This window comes from Pipistrellus kuhlii, unplaced genomic scaffold (genome assembly GCF_014108245.1).
Source record: "Pipistrellus kuhlii isolate mPipKuh1 unplaced genomic scaffold, mPipKuh1.p scaffold_m20_p_4, whole genome shotgun sequence".
Taxonomy (NCBI): Eukaryota; Metazoa; Chordata; class Mammalia; order Chiroptera; family Vespertilionidae; genus Pipistrellus; species Pipistrellus kuhlii.
In genome coordinates, this window is record NW_023425540.1 from 81,005,801 (window position 1) to 81,029,488 (window position 23,688).

Below are 23,688 nucleotides of genomic sequence, written 5' to 3' on the forward strand. Positions count from 1 at the left end.
CTTATTTTTTAATCTTTGTTCTTTTCTATGGAAGTTCAGAAGTAATTGTGTTTGATCCTCCAGGTGGACTGGATAACAGCGTGGTGTATATCAGAAATTAAATTTTCTATAAATAGTTAGAAAATTAAGTCTGCTAATAATTGAGTCCTTGCCATTTATCTAGATCTTATAGGTATTACAGGATTTTCTTAGCTCTTAACTTTTTTGGGGCAGTGCTTAGCTTTTTAAATCTTTGAAAGGACAGTTATGTCATAGGCTATGAAACCTATAGGTGGCACTAAATATTGTTTGGATCATAGTTATTCTTTACATTTTAATGTGCATGATGTTAAGTTCATAGTTCAACAATATTTTTCAAAAATTTCAGCTGGGAGATATTTACTTATTTCCATGAGATCAACTTCTTATAAAACCAGATGATAGATCTAAACTGGGTTAGCTACAGGAAGCACCTATTTTATCAGTGATCTTTGTGACCAACATGTACTCAAAGTAAGCTTTGATGAAAAAGCTTAAGAGTTTATGCATTTCTAGATCAGTTTAATATCCTATATAATAAAACTCTATATGCAAATCGAGCAAATGGTGGAATGATTGGTGGAACGACCGGTCACTATGATGCGCACTGACCACCAGGGGACAGACACTCAACACAGGAGCTGCCCTGATTTTCCCGAGGGTGGACAGTAAGGAGCGAGGGGTCTGGGACTGCCGATTTAAGTCCGATCCTTCCAGCAGGTGTATATCCCCTGAGGGGTCCCAGAGTATGAGAGGGCACAGGCCGGGCTGAGGGGAACCCCCCACCCCTGTGCATGAATTTCATGCACTGGGCCTCTAGTTGCTAATAATCTGCATGACCATTGCTCAAAAGAACTGGATGGTAAACACATAGCTTCACTTTAAACTAGAACATGGTTCCATTCAGGTTTTTTTTTTTTATTTATTTATTTATTATTTTTTTTTTTTCCTAAAACTTAGATACAGAGTATCTCAAAATTCTTGCCTAATTTAAATTTTTTGCTTTATTTCCCCCATCAACAAAGGAGGAATACTTTCTTCATCTTTGAAGGAAAATAAAATTCCAGAGGTTTTTGAAATGAAAAATAGAACTGTTTTAAAAAAAATATATTTTTATTGTTATCAGAGAGGAAGGGAAAAGGAGAGAGAGAGAGAAACATTAATGATGAGAGAGTATCATTGATTGACTGCCTTCTGCACACCCCACACTGGGAATCCAGGTTATACCAGGGCATGTGCCCTGACTGGGAATTGAACCTCAACCTCCTGGTTCGCAAGTCAATGCTCAACCACTGACCCACACACCAGACAGAACTGTTTTTTATTTTTTTTATTTTTTAATATATTTTATTGTTTTTTTACAGAGAGGAAGAGAAAGGGATAGAGAGTCAGAAACATCGATGAGAGAGAATCATCGGTCAGCTGCCTCTTGCACACCCCCCACTGGGGATGTGCCCGCAACCAAGGTACATGCCCTTGATCGGAATCGAACCTGGGACCTTTCAGTCTGCAGGCCCACGCTCTATCCACTGAGCCAAACCAGTTTCGGCGAGACAGAACTGTTTTTATTATTCTGCATTGGAATAGCCTGGTCAAGTACAGGCAAACATTCTTAACTTATTTAGAAAGTAGGAAAAGTAGTTGCTTCTTTTGACATCATTCTGTGTTAATATTGACCTCATTCTTACTTACATGCAGGTTTGATTTATGATATTTTTTTAAGATTGCCCTTAAAGGAAAATATACAACAATTGTCATAAACATTATATTAAGAGGTTGATTTTATAAAAATTAGTTACTTTTCTGAGGGTTTATATATTTTGGCATCAGGCTTTTCTCAGTGTACCTCATCCAAATATGCATAGTCCTGACATAAATTTGGAAGGACATTAAACTGCTCCTGTATGCAAATAATTTGTTCCTCTGTTACCAGATTTATATTTAAAAAGTAAACCCAAAGGGAAGTAACTCTACCTATTTCCATATTATCCTAAATTGGCATTTGACTGCATTAGGCATCTCTTTGGGAGCTTCATTGAGTCAACTCTTGAGAAGATCCCAAGATACCTGCTGGTTGAGCACTATGCAGACACTGAATGTATTATAATATAAGGTATGTTCTGTGCCATATTTGTCTACAGAACGTTCCATGAGAGTTTTGTATGGTACCATTTTGTCTCTTTCATGGTCAGGGTACCTCCCATATTTCTGCTTAGTTTGTTGGACTCAGAATGAAAGTCAAGAGAGCTGAGCCATGGAAATCATGATCAGACCCCTGCTAACGACAGGCTGTGTGGAATGTGCTCTTCGTTTAAGTTGTAGGCTCTCTGGTCAGGAAATGATTTTCGTTCTTTTATAATTTTGGTCAGTTTTAATCAATGAATGAAAAACCAGACTTAGAGGAAGATCCTTTGGTTAAATCCTTTTAAGCTTGAAAGAGCTAAAAATACTCTTTGCTTTTTCTTTTATTGCACCACAGAAAGCACAAAATCAGACTTCTGCCTTACGTGGTTTTTTTTTTTTTTTTTAAACAGTCATCTGTGTCTGAAAGACCCCTTGAACTCTCTTATGGATAACCTTTTTAAAGGTTTTTTGGGAAGGTTATTTTCCATATACCTCAGTTCTTAGAAAGAGAAGGGAAATGACTAAGTTTCTAATTTTGGCTATTCTCTATAAATAATTGAATTAAAAAGAAAGGATTACGTGCAATCTTGTTCTTGTCACCAGTGTTCTGAATCTGAATAGGATGCCTCTAGAAACCAAGGTCTTTCTGGGATGACCCTACCATATGTTCTTTCTAAACTGCAGATGAGGAGAGAAACCATTAGAAAGGATGCTGTGCTCTTGGACAAATTGTTTCCTCCTTTGTAAAATGGGGATGACACTGTTCCCCTCCCGCAGAGATTATATAATAGATTGGATGATATGCAAAAGAACTTTGATAGTTCTTACTGTTTTCCTATATATATGATTTTTCTTTCTTGACATATAAGAGAATTAAACATACTAGCATATTAAAAAGTAGGTATAGTAGTGGGATGTGGTTTTGTTTTTTTTTTGAGATTTTATTGTCATATAATAAAACAAAATATGACGTTCTAGAACTGGATCACTTGACTCTTTCTCTTCTTATCTCCTCCCAGTTCAAAATGCTTGCATCTCTTAATAGCCAGCATTCTCTTAGATCTGCAGTTAGGCTCAATGCATGCAAGTCTCAGCACAATCTTCTTTGTAGTTTTAGCCTTTTTCCCCCCCCAGAAAATAGGCTTAGTCTGCCCACCATAGCCACTTTGCTTCCTGTCATAACGCCGCTTTCCTTGTGCATACAGAGAATCCTTGCCCTTCTTGTACTGTGTTACTTTGTGAGGTTGATGCTTGCCACACTTCTTACAGAAAGTTCGGCGGGTTTTAGGAACGTTCACCATGTTTGGGAGCGCTATCAGCAGTGAAAAGGTGTTTTGTTTTTTTGTTCAGTGATACAGAAGAAAATAAGTTACCACGTGGATGTAAAATGGGAATACAGTGGCAGCAGATGTGGTCTTCACTTTTGCTTATACCTACCTTTTAGTATTTGCTTATGAAAAAAATCATGATAAAGTGAGTCAGATTGGTATATAGTGAAAGCAAGGTTGCTTTGATTTGAAGCATTTCAAAGTTTTGCTATTAAAATGAATACAACAATTTGTCGAGGGTAGTATAGGTATATAGTATATAAAGGAGGAACCATTATGGTGCCTAAGATAAAGCACACCAATGTTTCGCCCTGTTTTCTGCATGGGAAGTAATCATGTTGGCAGTAAGTTGTTTTTGACATATGCATGTGCTTCATATTTAACATCAGAGAGATTTTAAACCGAAGGATTATAGGAAAATAAAGAACTGAAGATCAGGGCAGTATAGTCATTTCTCTATCCAAAGGTGATTGGTTCTAGGACCCCCTGCAGTTACCAAAATCCACAAATGCTCAAGTCTCCTATATAAAAACTAGCCTTCTCCTGGCTGCTGGCACCAACTTTCCTCTGGCACCTGAGACCCAGGCTTCCCTCAAAGCCCTGGCTTCATCCGGAAGGTTGTCCAGAAGGATGTCCAGTCTTAATTAGCATATTACCCCTTTATTATTATAGATGGTGTAGTATTTATGTATAATCTATGCATATTCTTCCATATACTTTGTCATCTTTAGATTACTTATGATATCGAATACAATGTAAATGCTATTTAAACAGTTGTTATATTGAATTGTTTAGGGAATAATGAAAAGAAAAAAAATATCTGTACAGTAGGCCTGACCACATAGTACATGTCATCAACAACATAATGTTAAGAAAATTTTTTTTTCTATTTGTGATTGGTTGGATCTGCAGAGGGCCTACTGCACCTCCTTTCTTCCCAGCCCTTTCACCGATAGTGGACTGAACAACTCTTACTTGCCTCATTTACTAGCAACTTGCTATTCATGCTCCACTACATGGTATGCCAGGTCACATGCCAGTCAGTAGCAGGCTGTCAGTAGGCCACGTGTCTAGAAGAGCAGACTGCTTGTTTCTCAGGAGGGTGGTGCCTGATCACCTGCAAGGTGGCTCTCACTGAATCTTCTCTTATTCTGCCTGCCCCTCCTCAGAGGAACAAAAAGACAAGGCTACGGTAACTGTTCTGATTCCCAGTGTTTCTGTTGTTTTTTAGCATCCTGGGTAATGGACTGAATGTATCTTTCTCATATACTATTCTGGTCAGGTATCTGAACAATTAGGTCCATAGTTTTAAGTGTTACAATAACCCTCACCTCATGCCCAGCACTCACATGGGACTTCCAACTCCCATGAGCAAGAGCTATAGCACAGTTTGCACATTTCCTTAAGAGATATAGTAATGCTGGAATCTTTGAAAGATTTCTTCTTCTCTCAGCCTGAGCAGTAATTATAATAGACTAGAGGCCCGGTGCCTGAAAATTTATGCACTGGAGGGGGGTGTCCCTCAGCCCAGCCTGCTCCCTCTGACAGTCCGGGAGCCCTCAAGGGCAGGAGGTGATTTGATGATCAGGGGAAGGTGATGCCCCATCACACCCCTGCCGCTGCCACTGCTAGCAGCACAAGCTTTGGCTGGCTTTGGTTACCTGAGCCTGGGTTGGCCCTGGGCTGCTGGGCAGCCACCATCTGAGGCTTGCCTGTGCCTGGGGCTAGCCTTGAAGGCCTGGGGGACTCGGGGGACTGGGCGCCACCATTTTTGAGGGTGTGGCATCAATTAGCGTATACCCTCCTTATTGGCTGTGGGTGCCACCATCTTTGTGAGGGCATGACGGTCAATTAGCATATTCCCTCTTTATGTGGGAAAGGTACCCCACTCACATTTGGCTTTTAATCTGATAGGATGTTACTTTGACCATTAGATTGTGTTGGGCTGATTTCCTCTGACATTTTATAATCTTGTTTTGAGGTCCTGAAGAAGTTACCTTTGTATAATGCTTAATTTAACATTTTTTTATTTGATGTAATTTGATATGGTTCATTTGATGGATACTGTACAAATCAGCCGCTGGTTTTCTCTTTTGTTTCCCCTTTCTTCCCCTTCCCCCTTATTTCTGGTGGTGTATCTCTGTTTAGAAAGGACAAGAGTTGGCTTCAGGACAAATGTCGGGTAACACACTATTTGTCAAAACATCAAGTTGACTGGATTGAAAATTGTATGCTCCCCCCCCTGAGTGAATTTAAAATAACTGATGGCACCTGCTAGCCAGTGGTTGCCCTTTGATTTTACATAAGAGCTTTAGTAAGCAAAATAAATGGGCTTATTTTCTGAGAGATGTCTGAATGCTTTCTACCCTAGATAATGAAATTAGTTTTTTATAGCACATAAATATGTATAATGATGAACCCTTGCATACAAGGTTCTTATAAAGTGCTTTTACTGCTGTGCCCTGAAGGAAATACCAAGATCATTTGCAAGTACAGTAGAGCTGACAGTCATTAAAGGTTTCAATTTTCTTTTGGAAGGCTTGAGACTTAGGGTGAATTACAAATTAATTCACTGCTTCAATTGTGTTGAGATTAGATTTTATACAACAGTTCTGTATCCCAGTTTAGTGTTATGAGAGGAGTGCAGTTTTCCTTGGAAATCTTTTTTTTTTTTTTTTTTTTTTTTAGGTAAAAGCTTTTTAGTAAGAAAAGTACAGTCTTGAAGAAAGCAGATGAACAAATGCAAATTGTTACTCATTGAATTAAATACTGAGTTTTTAGGAGGAAGAAGGAAAGTTTGGGGACTTGCGGTTTCTCTTTTTTTGCTAAGGAAAGAGATCAGAATAAACACTTTTTAAAAATAATGATATGTTGTAACATTAGAAGTCTTTCTAGATCATTCAGACTTGTGTGTACAAATCTGACATTACATAAAGTAAGTCCCTATATATTGATATTTAGATACCTCAATGTCTCGCTCAACCCTGAGGCAAACCTGTTTGCTAGTTTTCCTGATGCTGATCATGGTGTGTGTGGACACATGTGACTGGAAAGCCGGTTGCCCAGGTAGCCCAGATAGCAGCTCTTCCTGTGCTACAAATATGGGAAGTTTGTCCCTTTGATCTGTGGCAACATAGCTCTCTTTAGTGCCTGTTGCCATTGCCTAGAAAATTCAGTCTACCTAAAGCTTCTTCTCTTGTATCTAGGCTCTGCTCATCACATGAAGCCATAATTTAATCAGCCCCAAAGCATTACAAAAAAAAAGTTTCTGAGATCTTATATCTTGAGCTCATGCTTCACTTTTATACCTAGGGGGTTGGGTTTGGGTAGTAATTCAGGACTAAAACCTGACTTGCCCCTAGATGCTCCTGCACATGGAGGCTTTAGACATTGTTCAGGTTAAAAGCCAAATGTGAGTGGGGTACCTTTCACACATAGCATTGGCAAGCATGCTGCTGCAGGAGCAAAATTAAATACCTTATTTTATTTCTGAATAGAATCATTGATTTTTTTTCCATAGATTTGGTAATGTTGAATTTTAAAGAACTTTAATGATCTTTTCAGTTCCCTGAGATCTGAGCCTCTTGGATTTAGTATTCCTAAATCGCCATCAAGAATTTTGCATGCATTTTTGAATATAACTTTTGTCGTTTTTGTTTTCTAGAGATCAGCTGAATAAAATGGGTTAATACTGGCATTGTTTTACAATCTGATTTTATTCATGGACATCCAGGGAGTGGTTCAGATAAGCTGGTGTCATGGAAGGCTAATCTTTGATCTTTGTACTTTTTAAAGCAGCCTAATGTGTTTTCTGGTCGCCAGAATCTGTGTCTGAAACTTGTTGGTAAGGTTGGAGAATTTGATAAATTTTACAGGTGTCTGGTTCTTTGTTTGTCAGTCTTCAGTGCTGCATTATTGGCTCAAGTTTAATTTGTGATGCTGGAGGTGTTCATTTGTGGCCAACTTAAAGAAACAGCTTGGACTTTTGCCAGTGAGATGCCAAGAGAGTAGTATAAATAGTCTTTTATTCTTTCTTCTTAAAAATGGGAAAAATAGCTGCCAGAACAGTAACTTCCCCCAATTTACTTCTTGCATAGAACTTAGTTTCTTGCTGCAGTTGACCTGGTTTGAGGAAGTACCGTATTTTTCGTACCATAAGACGCACCGGACCATAAGATGCACCAGTTTTTAGAGAAGGGAAATGAAGAAAAAAAGATTCTGAAACAAATAGTGTCCTAAAATATTTTATGTGCATTAAAACCCAACATCACAGTCATAAACACATGTAATCAACCCTGTAAAGTAAACAGCAGCATTTAGAACCATTTTAGAGCCGGGCAGGCACACAGAGACCACACAGAGCCGGGCAAGTAAAAAAACTTTTTTTTTAAAGTATATGTGTAGGCTATATTAGGACCATAAGATGCAGGGACTTTTCCCCCCCACTTCTGGGGGGGAAAAGTGCGTCTTATGGTCCGAAAAATACGGTAGTAGAAGCGTTATATTATTGCTTCCTGGACTTTGAGGTAGTCCTTGGTATATGTTTTAATAATTTTGTGTTTTTCTAAGCCAAAAACACTTAATATAAAAAAGTCATTAACACTAATACTTTTTTTGGAGAAGTTGGCTCAAATCATTATTATCCAGCTGATTAATTAATCATCATTAATGGCAAGTAACCACACAACCCTAAACATATTCTTATTAACTAGTGATTCTCAATCCTCAGAGTTTCTGAGGCAATAGGATTAGGTGTGGCCCAGGAATTGGCCCAGGAATTTGCATTTCAATCAAGTTCCCTGGTGATGTTGCTGTTGCCCTTTCTGGGGAACCACATTTGGATAAGGACTCAAGGTTCTAAGGGCTCAAGGCCCCTAAGAAATTTTATATCTGAAATGAAATTCTTTTGTGAGTAGTGAGCTTTCTTACACAGTCAGGTCATAGTATCATACTTCCTTGGTCAGAAAAAAATGTTAGCAGATGGCTTTCTGTGAGTGCCATTCAGCTTAAGAGCAACAAAGGTGACTCTGGAGATAAAGGTGTTGAACATAGCCTACATTGTGTAGCCTGTTAAGAGGCTGAGCTCAGGCTTGTCTGCTTTATCCTTGGATCTTTCCAGACATGTTTGAAAGCTGAGATAAACAGCATCACCAGACATATAATCATAGAATGTTTAAAAAAACTGACAAATGCCAAAAGGGCTAAAATTTGTTTTATGGCATCTGGAATGTTAACTTGAGTTATACAGTTTATTAGGATAAAATCCTGCTATAAATTTGGCTGTTGTATCAAATGGGAATTTTAATTTTGACTGCATCGGTGTCAGTCCTTTGGAGAAGTGCTAAAATACGGTTCATCAGAAAGTTTGCAGGAATGTGGCGGGACTCCCGCACAGTCTTCAATGTCTTTACCCAATTATAGCCATCTTGAATCTTCACAAAAATGGAGAAAACGTTTCATGAAAGTGTTGGGCCAAGTATGTTTTTGAATTTCCCCCCAAAAAAGGCCTTCTGGGAGAAATTGCTCTTCAATGCACTTCACAGTGAAGAGACATCTTTTCAAATATTTATTAGCATTTCTGCTTTCCCAGTGCATTTCCTCATACGTTAAAATGAAAGCTATCTAGCCAAGACCGGTTTGGCTCAATGGATAGAGCGTCGGCTTGGGGACTGAAGGGTCCCGGGTTCGATTCTGGTCAAGGGCATGTACCTTGGTTGCGGGCATATCCCCAGTGGGGGGTGTGCAGGAGGCAGCTGATCGATGTCTCTCTCTCATCGATGTTTCTAGCTTTCTATCCCTCTTCCTCTCTGTAAAAAATCAATAAAATATATTTTAAAAAAAAGAAAAGAAAGCTGTCTAGTCCAGCGATCCATATGTGAAGTGTTTTATCAAATCATGCTAAGGAGTCAGTGTAGGCCTTTTGACAGCCAGTTTGTATGAGGCATTCATACAATCAAACATTTTAATTTCACTTTAAAAGGGCATGGATGTTACCAGAGCAGTGGCTTGCAAGTAGCCCTGAGTAAAGGGATGGGAGGCCACTGGGGAGTTTACTTTGGTTCAGTTCCACAGAGGCTCAGCTACAGTTTTAGAGTCGGTTTTCCAATTGCATGGCTCTCTCCAGCGGCACAGGCTGCCAAGTCACACACACAGTTGGTTTTCGTGTTCTTCCAGGGTTTGGAGCTATTCATTTCTCTCTAAAGCCCAGACACGGAGGTGGAGGCCTACGGGAAGAGTGAGAAGTGCTATTAATAATTCATTTGAAAAGGGTTTCTGTTTAGTTAAAGTATCAAGTAAGCAACCAAGATAGTATAGGATTAACTAACTGTAAAAAAAATCTTTTTGAGTATTTTTGCAGAGAATTAGTATTATGTCTTTTAATGAGAGATGAAACTTCAAAGTTAGATGAAATTTTAGAGAACAAATAGTCTGTATATTGCTTGACAAAAAATATCTTTATAAATTTTTCAGTTACAGTTGACATTCAACATTATTTTATATTAGAGGCGCGAGTAGGTGCCCTGCCTCCCGCTGTGTGAGGAGGTACCCTATGTGGGGAGAGGGGGACCGGGATCCTAGCCTGACTCGCAGCGTCCCATGGCCTCCCTGCCTGTGTCTCTGTCTCTGCTCCTTCTGTCTGGTCATAACCTGTTAGGGAGTCCCGGCCTAATGTGCATATTGCCTGTCTCTCTCTCTCTCTCTCTCTCTCTCTCTCTCTCTCTCTCTCTCTCTCTCTCTATATATATATATATATATATATATATATATATATGGATTAGTTTCACATAGTTGAATAGTGATTGGATGGTTATATAATTTACAAAGTGATCCCCGTGATAGTTCTGATATCCACCTGGCATTATATATAATAGCTATAGAGGCCCTGTGCATGGGTAGGGTCCCTGGGCTGATTGGGGCCTTCCGGCTGCCAGTCAGGGCCTCCCTTCATTCCCGCCAAGCCCCCTGTTGTCAGTGCATGTCATAGTAAGCGATCAAACTCCTGGTCTGATCGAACACCCAAGGGTCCACTTTGCATATTAGCCTTTTAAATATATAGATTACAATATATTCTATATGTTGTACTTTATATCCCCGTGACTATTTTATAACTACCAATTTGTACTTTTTTACCCAGCCACCTATCCTGCCTCCCATCTTGAAACTTTGTTTGTTCTCTGTATCTGTGGGTTTATTTATGTTTTGATTATTTTGTTCTTTAGATTTCACATATAAGTGAAATCATATGGTATTTGACTTTCTCTGTATGACTTATTTCACTTAGCATAATACCCTCTAGATCCATTCATATTGTCCCAAATGGTAAGATTTCATTCTTTTTTTATGGCAGAGTAATATTCTATTGTATATATACCATACCTTCTTTATGCACTTGTCTATTTAAGGACACTTTGGTTGCTTCCATATCTTGGATGTTGTAAATAATGATACAGTGAACATAGGAGTGCTTATATCTTTTTAAATTAGTGTTTAGGATTTCTTTGTGTGTTCAGGGTGGGGCAAAAGTAGTTTGATAGTTGTTTGTATGGGAAATAATACAATAATTATCAAATAATAATATGAGGACAAAGTCTATTTCACATAAAGCTGTGAACTATTTTTGTTCCACCCTGTGTACCCAGAAGTGGATTCTCTCTCATCACTGATTTTTCTGGCTTTCTCTCTCTTTCCCTTCCTCTCTGAAATAAAAAAATAAAAAAAATAGTTCAATGTAGTACCATTTGTTTATTTTTTCTCAGAAAAGATATATTTCAAAAAATTTTTCAACATTTATAAGGTGAAATAAACTGGGGAAGTATTCTTTTTCAATGCTTTACTTGTATATAAGGACACTAGGTCTCCTAAACTCATTATTGCGATACCATGATTTTAGAAAGAAAACAATATTTTAGTAAGAAATAAAGTAATTGCTGACTCAGAACTTATGATTTTGCTTTATATTCTCCTCCTTCACAATAGGTGAGATGATACACAGGATGCATAAGATTGACTGATTTGGCACTTCCAGCTGGGCTTTCTCTAAGAAAGTCGCTAGTTACTTACCCTGGGCCTCTCACTTCTGGTAGCCTTTATTATTATTTTTTTAAGTTTAAAAATAATAGTAAAATAATTTTGAAAAACAAAGTTCCCTTTCACAAAACCATTGGGATGGAGGTACTTTTCATTCTTGTTTTAATGACTAAATATTTTACAAAGCTGTAATTACAGTATAAACTTCTGTGCTTATTTAAAACTTGAAATTGTATTACGATTTTTTATGTTGTGAAGTTTTCAAAAGTTACTTTGAGTTTATTTTGATTGTTTAATGTTCTGTTGAAACGATGAACTATAATTTATCAGCCCCACATATTATTAAATCTTGAGGTTGACTTTGATTATTGGTGTATCTGGCAGTATAGCCAGGAACATCTTGCTGGTTCAACTTTATTCTTCTAGCCTAACCCATGTAGCTCAATGGTTATCTTCTGTTGAAATTAAGATTAAAAAGTTAAATTATTTTTATAGTACTTGTTAACTTTTAAAATAAAGTATTTTTTAAAAAATATATTCTATTGATTTTGTACAGAGAGGAAGGGAGAGAGATAGAGAGTTAGAAACATCGATGAGAGAGAGTCATCAATCATCTGCCTCTTGCACACCCCCTACTGGGGATATGCCCGAAACCAAGGTACATGCCCTTGACCGGAATCGAACCCGGGACCTTTCAGTCCCCAAGCCGACGCTCTATCCATTGAGCCAAACCAGTCCCGGCTAAAATAAAGTATTTTTTATTTGGCTTTTAGAATTTGGGAACCATTGCTAAAGTTACTAAATGGAGAATTTAAAGTTATTTTTAATAATAAAAGGATAGCATGCTAATTAGACTGGATGTCTTCCAGACATCCTACCTGATGAAAGTGGGGTTGGGGGGGAAGCCAGGAGCCAGGGGAGAAGCCAGCCAGGGTCCCAGGTTCCTGTGGGGGGGCCCAGGGGAAGCCAGCCCGGGTTCTGGGTGCCTGCTGGCAGCTGGAGGAGGGAAGCCGGTGCCAGCAGCCAGGGGAAGGCCTACTCTTGCATTTTTTGTATATCGGGCCTCTAGTACGAAGCATAAAAATACTTCTAACTGAGCTTTCTAATGAGGAATATTTTTCCAGGTTCTGGTTGGCAGTGGTAAGAATAGCTACTTACAAGCAAAAACCTGTTGTTAGGTGTTTATATGCTTTGTTTTCTATTGGCATTGCAGTATTAATTAAATTGGATAAAGTAACTACCAGAACTAGAATAGTATACTTGAGCCTAAATTAGTGCACTAAAAATAAATTTGCTTTCTTAGCCGTAGGATTTGGTTTATTAAATTGTAGGCTAGGTAACAAGTTTTCAAACCACAGAGTACCATAGCTGCTTCTTTTTTTCTGGTGTTAATGGAACAGTGTTATTCAGACTGATGGTTCCATTTGTAAACTGAATCATGCCTAGCTTGGCTTTTGAATGTCTGCTAATAAAATGCCTTAATTGTGGGTCAGTGAAGCCAAACTAATTGCTTGTTAGGCACTTGGATTGCTTTTTTAATTTGCTGTATAATGCAGTTTCTACCAAAAGTACACAATATATCGTTATCTAAATAAAACTCATTAAAATCATCTCACATACAACAGAATGTTTGATGTTTTGTCCATAATCTTGCAAAAAAGAGAAAATTGAGTGGCATTACAGAGGCTTCTATTATAATTTACAAGTACTCTTTTTTTAAGTGTCTTTGTTTCCATTTTGGAAGTTATATATAAAATGATTGTTATAGTTTATGTCAGTGTGATAATTTTCTGTACAAAAGATATCTTTGCTGTTTTCTTAATTCACAAAACAGCAATTAGAGGGGTAACCTCTACAATTTAGGGAACAATTGTTTATTGGTTGGTAAGATGTTTAGCAATAAAATACTGGTTTTCTCTCATTTTCTCTGGATTGATAGGCAGCTTTATAGAGGACTTTCTGTAGTTTCTCCTTACTAATTCCATTCATTTAACAGTTCATAATTGCTAGGAACTGTTGTAGGTGTTGGGATTACTCAAGGTTCTTTTTTCTTTTTTAAATATGATAAATATTTAGCCATAGAGAAAAATTGTTGAAATGAATCTTTTTTTTTATTTTTTATTTTTTATTTTTGCTGAAATGAATCTTAAGAGCTTTTTTTTTCTTTAAAAAAATTTTTTTAATTGATTTTTTACAGAGAGGATGGAAGAGAGATAGAAACATCAGTGCGAGAGAAACATCGATCAGCTGCCTCCTGCACACCCCTTACTGGGGATGTGCCCACAACCAAGGTACATGCCCTTGACTGGAATCGAACCCGGGATCCTTCATTCTGCAGGCCAACGCTCTACCCACTGAACCAAACCGGTTTTGGCCTAAGAGCTTTTAAAATGATTTAAAACAGAGTAATTTGTTTAAGAAATTTCTAAAATATTTAATAGATGCCTGTGCTTGTTTGTTTTTTAAAATATAAATTAGTTCATTATCTTTCTTTTTGTAGGTTATTTCTTATGAGAGTCATGGATATTCCCTATCTAAACTTGGAAGGACCAGACTGTAAGTGAAATTTTATTTTCTTACGCATCTGCACATTTAAGTATGTGGTCTGGAAGGAATAACAGGAAAAGTGTGATTGAAGAAAGAGCTTTATTCACTTAAAGATAGGCAGAGATTTTTGTGGTTGATATGAATAGTATGCTTAAGTTAATAGTACCCTTGAGCCTAGATTAACTCATCTTTTTACTTGCATTTTCAAGTTTATGCGTATTGAATTAAAAATACATAATTTTGTTTCACTCAGAACTCTAAATTTATAATTTCTTATAATGCATAGTAGATTTTAAGATGTGTTATATCAGTACCAGTAAATTCTCTATTTTCTAATTATTGGAGTACAGTATATTTAAGTTTAGTAGGTGATTTTGTTGTTATTGAAAACCTTGGAAAGCTAATATATTTGGGAGGTGGTTGCTTCTTCTTCTGATTAATCTGTACTTTATCTACATTGCCCCATTTTTCTTTTCCAAGCCTTTGGATGTTGATCTTAATATATACTATAGGATCTAGGAATGGGTAAACTATACTTGATGATAATCATTGCAATGATACTGATTTGAGGACATACTGTTGCACTCCATATTAGTTTTACATTGTAATCTGTCATTCTCATAAATGTTCTGCAAGGTGAATGTCGTCATTCTCAATTTAGAACCATGATTGGTTAGAGTGGTTAGTTCCCTTGCTTGGAGTTGCACAGTTACACAATTAGCCCATTTAATTTGAACAGTGTGGTGTGTGTTTTAGCTAATAAACATGTGGACAACTAGATTAAAAGGAGAAAGTTAATGTTTAGTGAAACTTCTCAAACTGAGCAGCTGTTTGTTTTTTTTTCCTTTTTCTTTTTAAAATAATTTTCACAGGAACTTCATGAGCAAAGATGTTTCTGCATAGAATTATTATTATTATGTGTTCTATAAAATATCAAGCCTGATGTTTAGGTTAAGATGGCAGAGTACTGCCATTCCTAAGAATGCTTCTAGGAGTTGTCTGGTAATCAGGAGGCATTCATAATTCCCCAAGTTACTGTGGACTTAGAGAACCCTTGGAGTATAGCTCACTTTCCAGCTTTCAGCCTTTGATCAAAAATTTGTCTTCTAGTACAACCTAAACGTGATCATGTTCTCCATGTGACATTCCCTAAAGAATGGAAAACCAGTGACCTTTACCAGCTTTTTAGTGCCTTTGGTAAGTAACTCAAAGTATATATGTCCTTTTAACACTTTGCATAAAAGAATATTAATATGTAAGGCTTTAATCCGACTTAAGGAATTTTGGGGAGTTTGACATACTGCTATCTTTGTGCTAATATGATCTGAGGAACTTTTTTTTAAGTCCAGATTTATTTTTTAATCCTCACCTGAAGACATGTATAATTGATTTTAGAGAGAGAAGAAAAGGAGAGGGAGAAAGATAGAAACATCAGTGTGAGAGCAAAACATGGATTGGTGAAACATCAATTGGTTGCCTTCTTTAGGCACTACGAGGATTGAACTGGCAACCTGGGTATGTGCCCTGACCTGTAATTGAACTTTTGACCTTTCAGTGTACGGCAACATGCTTCATTTACTTGCATGGTAGGTGATGGTGCTCCAATTAAACTGAGCTACACCGGCCAGGGCAATCTGAGGAGCTTTTAATAGCACCCCACAATAGAGATATATTATTAATTCATGAAAAGCAAGATATGATTACTATAACTTCCCTTCCTGCTGACCATGGAAAATAAATCCAGGCTCGTGATATATCCCTTTTAAGATTAAGGGCAGCCAATCACTCACTGTTTGACATTGAACATTCCTAGCAGATGGATACAGATGTTTGAGAGGACCAAGATATGTGATATGTGTCAAGTAGGGCAGCTTTTCTTTTTCCTTTTCATCAAGTCAGGGGATTAGTTAAATTGAACAGTCTTCTGATTAGGGTTTATAAAGACCTTTCTGATTATAAGTCTGCAGCAATGCCTTCACCCATCTTTTTTTTTTTTTAATAAATTAAGTATGTAAGCTATTTTCTTTGGCTATTCTTGAATAAAGTGAAAGCAGCAAAAACCTAAATGTCCAATAATAACATTTAGTAAATGTTTATCTATTTCAATAGACTAGTATGTAGCCATTTAAAAATATTTGAAAAGCCCATTGGAATGGCTCAATGGTTGAGCATAGACCTATGAACTAGGAAGTCAGGGTTCAATTCCAGGTGAGGACACATCCCCTGGTTATGGACTTGATTCCCCGTGTGGGGCATGCAGGAGGCAGCCCATCAATGACTTTTCTCATCATTAATGTTTCTCTTCTTTCCTCTCCTCTCTGAAATTAATGAAAATATATTAAAAAAAAACAAAAAATATTTTAACTTTATTAAAAGATGATAAAGTAATTATATATTTTAGCATTTAGAATAAAAAGCAGATACAAAGTAGGATTCCTGTGTAACTAAAATTATTATTTTTTACAAACTTGCATAGAAACCGTATTGAAAAGAAACATCATACTAGCATCACTGAATGTTTTAGATATAATTTTTTTCTTTATGCTTTCTGTATCTTCTAAGGTATATATTAGTTGTTTTTTTTAAATATATATTTTTTTGATTTTTTACAGAGAGGAAGAGAGAGGGATAGAGAGTTAGAAATATCCATGACAGAGAATTATCGATTAGCTGCCTCTTGCACACCCCCTACTGGGGATGTGCCCGCAACCAAGGCACATGCCCTTGACCGGAATCGAACCCGGGACCTTTCAGTCAGCAGGCTGACACTCTATCCACTGAGCCAAACAGGTTTTGGCTATATTAGTTTTTTAAGTAAAACCTTTACACACTTAAATTTTAGAAAAGTAATTGAAAGCAGGCATATTTTCGGAAAGTTATCCTAATCTTTGCAGATAGTCTTCATGTCTTCTAAAATTCTAATTCTGCTTTTAAACTTAATCACAGGTATAGAAATGTAGTAAATTTCACAGCTCATTTCTTTTGAAAGCTTTTGATGTTGTTTCTCATCTTTTATTGTTATGCTCTTATCCCCATATGGTCAAACTTTAATTGGCTAAATTAAGTAGAAAGCTCTGAGTAAATTAAAAAAATTTTTTAATTAAAGAAAATTACTTTGTGATATTGGACAAGTAACCCCTCTGTATTTTTGTTTACTCATCGGAACTGATGATGATGGTAATGATGATGATGCTAAAATAATAATGTCACCCATTTCATAGAAATGTCACGAAGATTAAATGAGCTAATCCATGGAAGGCATTTACAATAGTATGTGGCATATAGTAACTACTTAATAAATGTTAGCTATTATTATTTATGACAAAGACAGCATACTGGATAGAGAGGCAATAAAATAATAGTAAGTGACTTTCTAATTAAGTCATTATGGCACCTCATTGTGCAGCAGGAAGTGGGAGTTTTATCCTATGATAGTAAAATAAACTAATTTCCTAGTCTTCGAAAATTTAATTGGAATTAAAATGGTTTTTCATTGCTAAATTCCAGTGTGTTTACTTTTTTTTGTTATTGTTGTTAATCCTTACTCAAGGATATTTTTCCATTGATTTTTAGAGAGAGTGGGAGGGGAAGAGACAGAGAGAGAAACATAAATGATTGCCTCTAGCACACATCTCAACCAGGCCCGAGGATTGAGCCTGCAACCCAGGAATGTGCCTGGGGATCATGCCCTTGACTGGAATCAAGCCCGAGAACTGACTGAGCCAAACTGGCTAGGGCTGTTTACCCTTTTTTTTAAATTTCAGTTTTCTGTATTTTTTAAAAAAGAGTTGTAGCAGAACAATTAGATCTCTGATTTTCTCTTTAGTTTTCTGCATCTTTCTAATCAATTCCTCTTTCCTTCTCAGTGCTCTCCTATATCCCATTCTGTTTACCCTTAACCATTTTTGAGGATTAGTCTCTGTGTGAAAATAATTTTGTTTTATTATACTGTTTTCTGCCTCTCTCTGTTTTTCCCCCCTCTGTTAGACTGTCGTGGTTTCTTCTCTCTGACACCTTTTCTTTTCCCTTCATTCTTTTACCTGTTTTCTTTACTTGGCTTGAGATCAAATTGACTTTTTCTTATTTTTTGCTACATTGATTCCCATTGGTAATTTTCAAAGTTTATGTCTTTGAAAAGAAATTGTTGTGTTTTTTTTTTAACTTATGTGGCCTCTGAATTTTGTTAGTGATCTTGATAGGAACAAAGTTTCCAGTTCTGGCAGGACACAGATCATGAAGGATATTTCTTTTGTTTATTAAAACAAAATTTTAAAGCTCCTTCTTTTTTCTTCTTCTTGGAAGTTTTAACTGAAGTAACTGCTGTAGTAGATTTATGATTACCTTTTAATAGTGATGAGATTTTGATTATATTTTAAACCACCTCATATTTCTCTAAATTAACACATATACTGAAATATAACAGAGATATAAATGAAATCTGATAGCTGTCTAAATGGTCAAGTGTTCACTTTACGTTTAATGCCATATTACAGGGAACATTCAGGTGTCATGGATCGATGACACGTCAGCATTTGTTTCTCTCAGTCAGCCTGAGCAAGTACAAATTGGTAAGTGTGTTGGACATTGTTTTGTTTATTAAAGTGGAAGCTTGCCCCCCACACCCCTAGGGGGTTCATTCAGCTAATTCACAAGCATTGTAGCCTGGTATGTTTTGAGATTGTCTATAAAATAAAGAAAATAATTAGTGAGTCATTTGTTTACAAAAGAAAGACAAATTTATTGATTCATTACACATATTACATAATATCTTTTTTTTTTTTTTTTTTTTTTTTTTTTACTTACCTCCATTCTGTTCCTTTCCCATTGCATTTTTTTCCCCTAAAATGAATTGCAGATTTACTTGTAGGTTAGAAGTAGCAAATTGAGAGGAATGGGAAACACCAAAAAATGATACCTATATTTACCCTTTGATCTCTACTTTCCCCATTATTTAATTTTTTGTGATCTATTTATTCCATTACTTGTATAAAATACTGTTTTAGAAGCAAATAAACTGAAAGCTATGTTGTTTGCTTAAATTTTTTTTCTTTTATTGATTTTTTTTTTTTTTTTTTTTTTTTTTTTTTTTTTTTTTTTTTAAAGAGAGAGAGAGAAGGGAGAGGGGGAGATGGAAAGAAACATCTTTCCTGCATGCCCTCTGTTGGGGATCGAGACAGCAAGTGGGGATTCAAACCTGCGGCCTCCTGGTACATAGGTTGACACTCAACCACTGAGCCACACTTTTTATAATAGGGTTATAAAAAGATTGAGTATCACGCCGAGACCGGTTTGGCTCAATGGATAGAGCGTCAGCTTGGGGACTGAAGGGTCCCGGGTTCGATTCCGGTCAAGGGCATGTGCCTTGGTTGCGGGCACATCCCCGGTAGGGGGTGTGCAGGAGGCAGCTGATCGATGATTCTTTTTCATTGATGTTTCTAACTCTCTATCCCTCTCTCTTCCTCTCTGTAAAAAAATCAATAAAATATATTTATATTAAAAAAAAGTTGTTATTTAAAAAAAAAAAAGATTGAGTATCACATCGCTAGTTAAACCCTAAGTAATTTTGATATTAACCATCACAAAACATTTCATTTTCTTAGGATGAAAAGTTATTGAATAAAATATTGAAAAAAAATGTAATGTTAAGCTACTTATTCAAATAGATTTAAAGTTTCGTGGTGCTTAATAATGTAAAAGGTATGAAAATTTTAAGTGATATATCTAATTAATTTTTTCTTTTTCTTTAACAAAAGTGTCACTTACTAAAACTATTTTGATAATGTAACTATAAGAGTAATTATATATGAAAACGTCTACAAACATACAGACCAGAGTATCTTGATATTTTTAAATATTATATGGCCATCACAGGCATACAGGCTGTTATAGAGGTGAAAACTTTAGGTTCTGCATCCTATTTTGTTGTACTACCTATAGTTATATGACCTTGGACAAGTTATTTAACCTTGATAGATAAGCTGCTTATCTGTTAAAAATTTTAATATTTGCTTATTTTTGTGATCCATTCCTTCATTATCCTATGAAAGACAATTTAGATAGAATCCAAAGGGGTTGGATTATTAGAGAACTAAAAATAAGTTCAAGTGGGAAGATAGGGATTCTGAGATTAAGACTGTAGTGAAACTTCAGTGTGGCTGAAAGAACATCGAACAAGAACTCCTGACCCGCCCGGCTAACGTGGCTCAGTGGTTGAAGTTTGACATATGAACCAGGAAGTCACAATTTGATTTCCAGTCAGGGCACATGCCCGGGTTTTGGGCTCAATCCCCATTGTGGGGTGTGCAAGAGGGAGCCAATTACTAATTTTCTCTCATCATTGATGTTTCTATCTCTGTTTTCCCTTCCTCTCTGAAATCAGTAAAGATATATAAAAAAACACACACACACAAAACTCTCTACCCAAAGTCTAGTCACACCTTCTCTGCTCAATGTCACACTGTAGCAGCCTCACTGTTCACATTTGGGTAACATTGAAGCCTTGCAGTAGGGAGAAGGAGGTGTACAGTCTATGACATCAGACTGACATGGGGACTGATTTTGCCTCTGCCACTTGTTAGCCATGCATCTTTGGGCAAATTATGTAAATTCTCTAAGACACAGGTTCCTCGTTTGAGAAATGGGGTTGATGACAGTTACTCTGTGAAATGAGACTAATTTATTCCCAACCAAGTACTTGCCATTCCACAAGCAGTGCTTGACAAATAGTAGGTAATTATTAAAATACTAGAGGTCCGGTGCACAAAATTCATGCACTGGGAGGGGGTTGGCCCTCAGCCTGGCCTATACCCTCTTGTAGTCTGGGAGTCCTTGCGGGATGTCTGATTAACAGGGAGCAGGCCTAAGCTGTCAATCGGACATCTTTAATGCTGCTGAAGAGGTGGGACCCTTGTGGGAGCACACTGACCACCAGGGGGCAGCTCCTGCATTAAGCATCTGCCCCTGGTGGTCAGTGCACTTTATAGTGAGTTGTCCCTATCAGGCCAAAACCAGCTCTCCCAACATCACCTGAGAGGGTGCAGGCCAGGCTGAAGGGACCTACCGGTGCACACTTGATGCTGGGGCAGGACATGGAGGTTGGCCAGTCGGGGATGGACCATGGGAGGGCTCTAGGATGTGCCTGGCCCTTCTAGCTCAGTCCTAATCAGCTGGACCCCAACAGCAAGCTAACCTACTGGTCGGATCATCTGCCCCCTGGTGGTCAGTGCACATCATAGCGACTGATCAACTCTCAGCCCTCTGGTGATCAGTGCATGTCATAGTGAGCAGTTGAGTGGCCTTAGCATATTATTAGCATATTATGCTTTGATTGGTAGAACGGATGACCCGACGACTGGACACTTAGCATATTATACCTTTTTTATCAATATATAAGATCTGCTTGGCCTCTCTTGCTTTGTACAGAAAAAATGAGTGTGTGTAAATGCATCGGTATCTGTAAAACACGAATTAGTAGCATTTACTTGAAAATACAAGCATAATTTTTGTTTATGTGTACAGGGTGTCAAAGCTTCTTTTAATCTTCCCGTTATACCATATTTGATGTTCAGTATTGATTTCTCCCTTACTTATTATTTGAAAGAGTCTTCAAACAGTAGCTTTTAAGCTCAGTATTTTAGTCAATGACTTCAGAATCAGGTAGCCATAGAAGCACTCTATTTGATTGTTTGCCTATGTGTGTTGTTTCCCTGAGGGTAATATTGAGTCCACCTTATTCACCATTGAATCCTTCTCTAGTGCCTGGCACACCCTGTGGCATCAATAAATAAATGTGTTTGAATGGGTAATATGGGGAATAGGCCAAGATGACATTGTGACATTTTTACCATTTTCCTCAGAGATTAAGTAGAGCTGCCTATTGACTTTTTTCCACTGTTGTGTAATTTTCCACCGTTGTCTCTCTTCTTACACAAGAGGCAACTCTTAACATAAATACCTGACCATTTGCACATGCTGTGCCTGTGACCATAGTGTTCTTTGGCAGAAGCCATCTTTTACTCAGCAGTCACCTAGGTCCCTTTAGAGCCAGGCTGTGTCCTCTTTCCCCCCTCATCTCAGCTTCAATGTCCACTTCTCTGGATGTTTCCCTGGCTCCATTTGAAGGGGAATGTAACTTGTTTTCTGTGCTAGCCTGGCATCCTTCATTGACACACCTTGGTTTTCTTCCCTGATAGACTATAAACTCTTTTAGTGCAGGGACCATATTTCTTGTTCACCATCATGTTTTCAGTGCTTAGGATAGTATAGTCTGACATTAGTTAGTGTATGTTAAATATTTATGTATCTTAATAAATGATATTCAAGGTATTATGACTTAAAATGTGTTTTTGCATGTGACGGATATATCTACTGTCTTTGGTCTTTAGCTATGATTTCTAAAATTATGCATGTTTCATTGAAAGACAATTTAAAATATGTTCTTTATGGTAATAATTCTTATGTGCTACAAACCCTATTAATATAATTTTAAATTACTTATTCATTTTTGCAGAAATGGAGGACCTGTTAGATCAGTATTGTAACAGGAAAAATCATTAAATGCCTATTTATATAGCAAGCAGTTCATAATGGCTTCTTTGGCCCAGTTACAAGTTTTTGTTGATGTTGTTAATCCTCACTTGAGGATATTTTTCCCATTGCTTTCAAGTGGAAGGAAAGTGGAGAGGTAGGGAGGGAAGAAGGGCGAGAAGGAGGGAGGTAGGGAGGAAGGCAGGGAGGGAGGGAGAAACTTCTATGTGAGAGAGATAAATCAGTTGGTTGCCTCCTGCACATGCCCTGACTGGGGGAGGCCTGCCTGCAACCAAGGTACATGCCCTTGACTGGAATTGAACTGCAACATTTCAGTCTGTGGACCAGCGCTTTAACCACTGAGCAAATAGGCTAGGGCAGGTTTTATTTATTTTTAAATCTCTAGAAGGTTAGTCTTTGCATTTACTCTAGTTCATAGCTTTTGCTAAGAGATTGGGGCCAAATTAAATTTATCTGGGAACCTGCCATATCTATAAATGCTGCACAAAATAATAAATGGGTCATTGGTTTTCAAGAATTGGTGACAGTGTACTTTAGTTCCTAATTTACTTGTAGTTCATAAAAATTATCCCTTGACAAACATAATTGTAAAAAAAAAAAAAAAAAAGAAAAGAAAGAAATCCTACTGGATGAATTAATCTTTTGATAAACATTTAAATATTGTTTACATAAATGATAATGAAATGAGTCAACATGGGGAGATGAACAAACACAGGGATGAACGGATGAAGGAATGAATGAATACAGATGACATGTTTTTTTGTGTTCAGAGGAAGGAGAGATGACCGAGCTAAAATTCATCAATTGTTAATTGTCTCACCCAATAGACTTGGCTTCTCAACATGGGGACTGTATATAGCTGTTATTTTACTTCCTTGGTGTTTGGGACATGCCGGGCACTCGTTGGGAATGACATTGAGGAGAGGCCTTTGTTTGGCCCTTGAAGGAGGTCTGATTCTGGGTTTGCAGAGAAGAGGATCATGCCAGCACAACAGAGGTTGGAATGAAAGTGGATGTTTACTACAGTGTTTGTCAGGCTGTGGTTCACACTCTCTCAGTGGGTTGTGAAATCGTTTTAGTGAGTGTGATCAGCATT

General features: G+C 37.2%; 2 protein-coding genes across 3 annotated transcripts in view; one reads left to right on the forward strand and one right to left on the reverse strand.

The window, feature by feature from the left end:
* PARN (poly(A)-specific ribonuclease) overlaps nucleotides 1-23,688 on the forward strand; it is a 126,664-nt gene that overhangs the window by 37,267 nt on the left and 65,709 nt on the right. For both annotated transcript variants that reach the window (XM_036409803.2, XM_036409804.2), the window contains 3 exons: nucleotides 13,999-14,054; nucleotides 15,156-15,242; nucleotides 18,539-18,613. In XM_036409803.2, coding sequence (XP_036265696.1) covers nucleotides 13,999-14,054; nucleotides 15,156-15,242; nucleotides 18,539-18,613 — 218 coding nt within the window. The remainder of the gene's footprint in view (nucleotides 1-13,998; nucleotides 14,055-15,155; nucleotides 15,243-18,538; nucleotides 18,614-23,688) is intronic.
* LOC118703144 (60S ribosomal protein L36a-like) lies at nucleotides 3,085-3,486 on the reverse strand. The gene has a single exon (XM_036409806.2). The coding sequence runs from the start codon at nucleotides 3,441-3,443 to the stop codon at nucleotides 3,117-3,119; it is 327 nt and encodes a 108-aa protein (XP_036265699.1). The 5' UTR covers nucleotides 3,444-3,486; the 3' UTR covers nucleotides 3,085-3,116.

What these genes read in the sequence shown, in the direction of transcription:
- LOC118703144 (XM_036409806.2), bottom strand. Translation starts at nt 3,443, where the DNA reads ATGGTGAACGTTCCTAAAACCCGCCGAACTTTCTGTAAGAAGTGTGGC.